Below are 3,853 nucleotides of genomic sequence, written 5' to 3' on the forward strand. Positions count from 1 at the left end.
TTTTTTTTTACAGAGACAATAGTTGACGCGGGCGAGGATTTCGTTAATTAGAGCGCACAAGTTGATAGTTCTTGGTGAGCCTCGCACTTGTTCGCATGAGGGATTTTATTTATTGTTATAATCTTTTCTCTGAACTCTTAGAGTCGCTCCATAGTCAATATTTTAGTGTCACGAGTATTCTTTTGTGTTATAGTCTTATATTGAGTATCATTCTTTATTATCAAAGTTGGAGATAAATTAGTATTTCTGGTTGTTAGTGGGTTGCTTAGTAATGGTGGAGACTTGTTTTGGCTAATTGATAAGTTGTTAATTGTTTGGTATGATATTAGGATGTTTGGTTGTTGATTTGATACAGAAATGTTTTTGGGATAGTCCAAAAAGAAGGGAAACTCTATCCGATTTTATGTAAAATATCGATGAGGCTTACTTGGGAGCACTTTCTCCTAAGCACCGGTCACAATCCTAAATTGGGTTGTGACAAAGTTGGTATCAAAGCTTAGGCTTTAAGTCTCGAGTCATGGAGCAATGTTTAGTAGAGTTTTGTTCATGGGTATGTAGGCGCCCATACTTATGATTTTGAGGCTACTGAACATCTAGGAATGTTTTCCCTTCTTTCATTCTTTGATCTTGCGTTGAGATAACTTGAGATTGACTTTGGAGTATTTCTTTCGCAGATGGCTAGGACACGCACACCCTCATCTGTTGGACGTGATTCTGGATGTGGTACTGCCTAGGGTAGCGGTCAAGTTGGAGTTCATCAAACTAGAAGACAGACTGCTCTTCAACCTGAAGTTGGAAACATGGGTCAACCTCAAGCTGTTATGCCAGATTAAATACAAGGGCAGGGAGTTCAGGATGCTCCACCACCAATGCCAACTGTTGTGCCTACTATTGCCTTACCTGCAGATGCAATGGCAAGGTTATTGAATGTGTTAGAGGTATTGGTGCCTACTCTGGGAGGAGTTCAGCTCCTCAGGCTACTTTACAGACACAAGCACCTGCATATACTTAGACTTTCGGAAATAATAAAGTATCCCTACAAGAGTTCCTGAAATTAAAATTACCAAAATTCATAGGTTCTGATAATTCAACAAATCCTCAAAGTTTCTTGGATGGGACACTCAAGGCATTACGTGATCTAGGATGTTCTAGTGAGAGAGTTGTGGAGCTTGCAACATACAAACTAAAGGATATGGCCAACACATGGTATGAAACTGTATTGCTAGGAAGGCCAGCAGGAGCAGCACCACTGACATGGGACGAGTTCACTAAGTTGTTCAAGAATTATTTCCTTCTAGACAGCCTGATGCAAAAATATGCTAGAGACTTTGAGAGATTGGTTCAGACTCTAGATATGGATGTGTCAACATCTAACACTAAGTTTTGTAAGTTGTCTATATATGCTCCTTACTTAGTGTCTACCGAAGAAGCTCGAGTTAAGAGGTTTGTTGATGGATTGGTTGGTCGTCTATACACTGTAGTGGCTCCACAGATTAAGAATTTATTCTACTCTGATGTAGTCGACCTTGCTAGAAAGATTGAAAATAAGGGATGTGATGAGCGTGCAACTAGTTATTTACATAAGAAGTCCAAGACAGGAGGGTCTTTCCGTGGCGGTTTTAGTGAAAATCGAAACGTTGGATATTAGGGACAACAACAACAGGGTTCTCAGATAGGGACACACTTGTCTTCACAGACCACATTACAAACAAGGTACTAGGGGACCGTCAGCATCTGGACATCGTAATTCTGGGCAGATATATGTCAATGCTGCAGTCTGCCAGACCTGTGGTAGATCACATTTGGGCCAATGTCGTATTCTAACGGGAGAGTGCTTTCGGTGTGGCCAATTGGGACATAACTTGAGGGATTGCCCTCAGCCTTCGAGGAATTTCAACCAGGCTTCTATTCAATCAGTTGCACCTACTCAGGCTGCTCGTAATACTTCAGGTGCCACAAGTACAGGAAATAGAGGTCGAGGTGTTGGAGACCGTGCTATTGTGAATCAAGGACAAAGGAATGCTGGTAGAGGTCAGGCGAAAGTTTTTGCATTTACTAGACAGGATGCTCAGGCCTCGAATGCTGTGGTTACAAGTATTCTTTCTATTTGTTCATTTGATGCACTCGCGTTGATTGACCCGGGATCTACTCACTCTTATGTGTCCTCGTACTTTGCTTTGAGGTTTAATAGACAGCCTGAGCTATTGAATGACCCATTTCTAGTTGTTAATCCTGTTGGAGAGTCTCTATTAGCTAAATATGTGTATCGTGCTTGTCAGATTCGGGTTGAGGGTAGAGATACTCTAACTAACCTTATTGTACTTGATATGATTGACCTTGACATGCTGATGGGAATGGATTGGTTATCTTCTTGCTATACTATAGTCGATTGTCATGCAAAGATAGTCAAGTTTGAGATACCAAACGAACCCAGTTTTGTTCTAAAAGGGGGTCAGGTTCCAGAGACTTGCAAAGTTGTATCTTATATGAAAGACCAACGGTTGTTTGGGTCTCTTAGCTATTGTAAATGACACAAGAAAGGAAACAGTTAGTATAAAAAATGTACCGATAGTGAGAGAATTTTTTGATGTATTTCCTGAGGATTACCTCCAGTACGAGAAATAGATTTTGGTATTGATTTACCACCTGACGTACAACCCATATCAATACCGCCCTATCGGATGGCACCATCAGGGTTGAAGGAGCTAAAACAACAATTGCATGATTTATTAGAAAGGGGTTTTATCAGACCGAGTATATCTCCATGGGGTGCACCGGTACTGTTCGTAAAGAAGAAAGACAGATCCCTGAGAATGTGCATTGACTACAGGCAGTTGAACAAGATAGCAATACGCAATAAGTATCCTTTGCCTCGTATAGATGACATGTTTGATTAGTTACAAGGAGCTGCCCACTTTTAAAAAATTGACCTCCATTGAGGTTATCATCAGCTTAGAATCCAAGATGAAGATATTTCTAAGACTGCTTTCAGAACTCAATACGGGCACTATGAGTTCCTTGTGATGCCTTTCGAACTGACTAATACTCCAGCTACATTCATGGATTTAATGAATAGGGTGTTCAAGCCGTTTCTGGATAAATTTGTAATAGTATTTATTGATGATATCCTGATATATTCTCGTAGCTAAGGAGAACATGGGAATCATCTCAGGACTGTATTGCAGACATTGCGAGAACATCGGCTTAATGCTAAGTTCTCAAAGTGTAAATTTTGGCTAGACTCGGTATCATTTCTAGGGCATGTTGTTTCCAAAAATGGAATTATGGTAGATCCTAAGTAGACGGAAGGTGTGCAGAAATGGCCCGAACCTACTTCTCCTACAAAAATTGGCAACTTTTTAGGCTTAGCAGACTATTACAGGCATTTTGTGTAGGATTTCTCCAGAATAGAAGCGCCACTGACCAAGCTAACACAGAAAAATGCAAAGTTTCAGTGGACGGAGGAATGTGAACAGAGCTTTTAGAAACTCAAAACGTGTCTGAAAATTGTACCAATATTAGCCTTACCATAAGGTTCTGAAGGATTTACAGTATTCTGTGACGCCTCAAGGGTATGATTAGGATGTGTTCTCATGCAAAATATTCGTGTTATAGCTTATGCTTCGAGATAATTAAAAAAGCACGAGCAAAACTATCCTACACATGATTTGGAGATGGTTGCAGTGGTATTTGCTCTAAAAATTTGGAGGCATTACCTATATGGAGAAACTTGTGATATTTATACTGACCATAAAAGTCTGAAGTATATCTTTCAGCAGAGAGATCTAAATCTTCGGCAGCGTCGGTGGATGGAACTACTCAAAGACTATGATTGTTCTATTTTGTATCATCC

At 40.2% G+C, this 3,853-nt stretch overlaps 1 protein-coding gene across 1 annotated transcript; it reads left to right on the forward strand.

Annotated features, from left to right (window-relative positions):
* Positions 1 to 674: 674 nt before the first annotated feature.
* On the forward strand, positions 675 to 2,531 carry LOC138886471 (uncharacterized). The gene is made up of 3 exons (XM_070167582.1): positions 675 to 723; positions 1,077 to 1,636; positions 1,758 to 2,531. Exons 1-3 carry the CDS (start codon positions 675 to 677, stop codon positions 2,529 to 2,531), a joined length of 1,383 nt encoding a protein of 460 aa, XP_070023683.1.
* The last annotated feature ends 1,322 nt before the right edge of the window (positions 2,532 to 3,853 follow it).

The sequence above is a fragment of the Nicotiana sylvestris genome, chromosome 2 (assembly GCF_000393655.2).
Source record: "Nicotiana sylvestris chromosome 2, ASM39365v2, whole genome shotgun sequence".
NCBI classification, from domain to species: domain Eukaryota; kingdom Viridiplantae; phylum Streptophyta; class Magnoliopsida; order Solanales; family Solanaceae; genus Nicotiana; species Nicotiana sylvestris.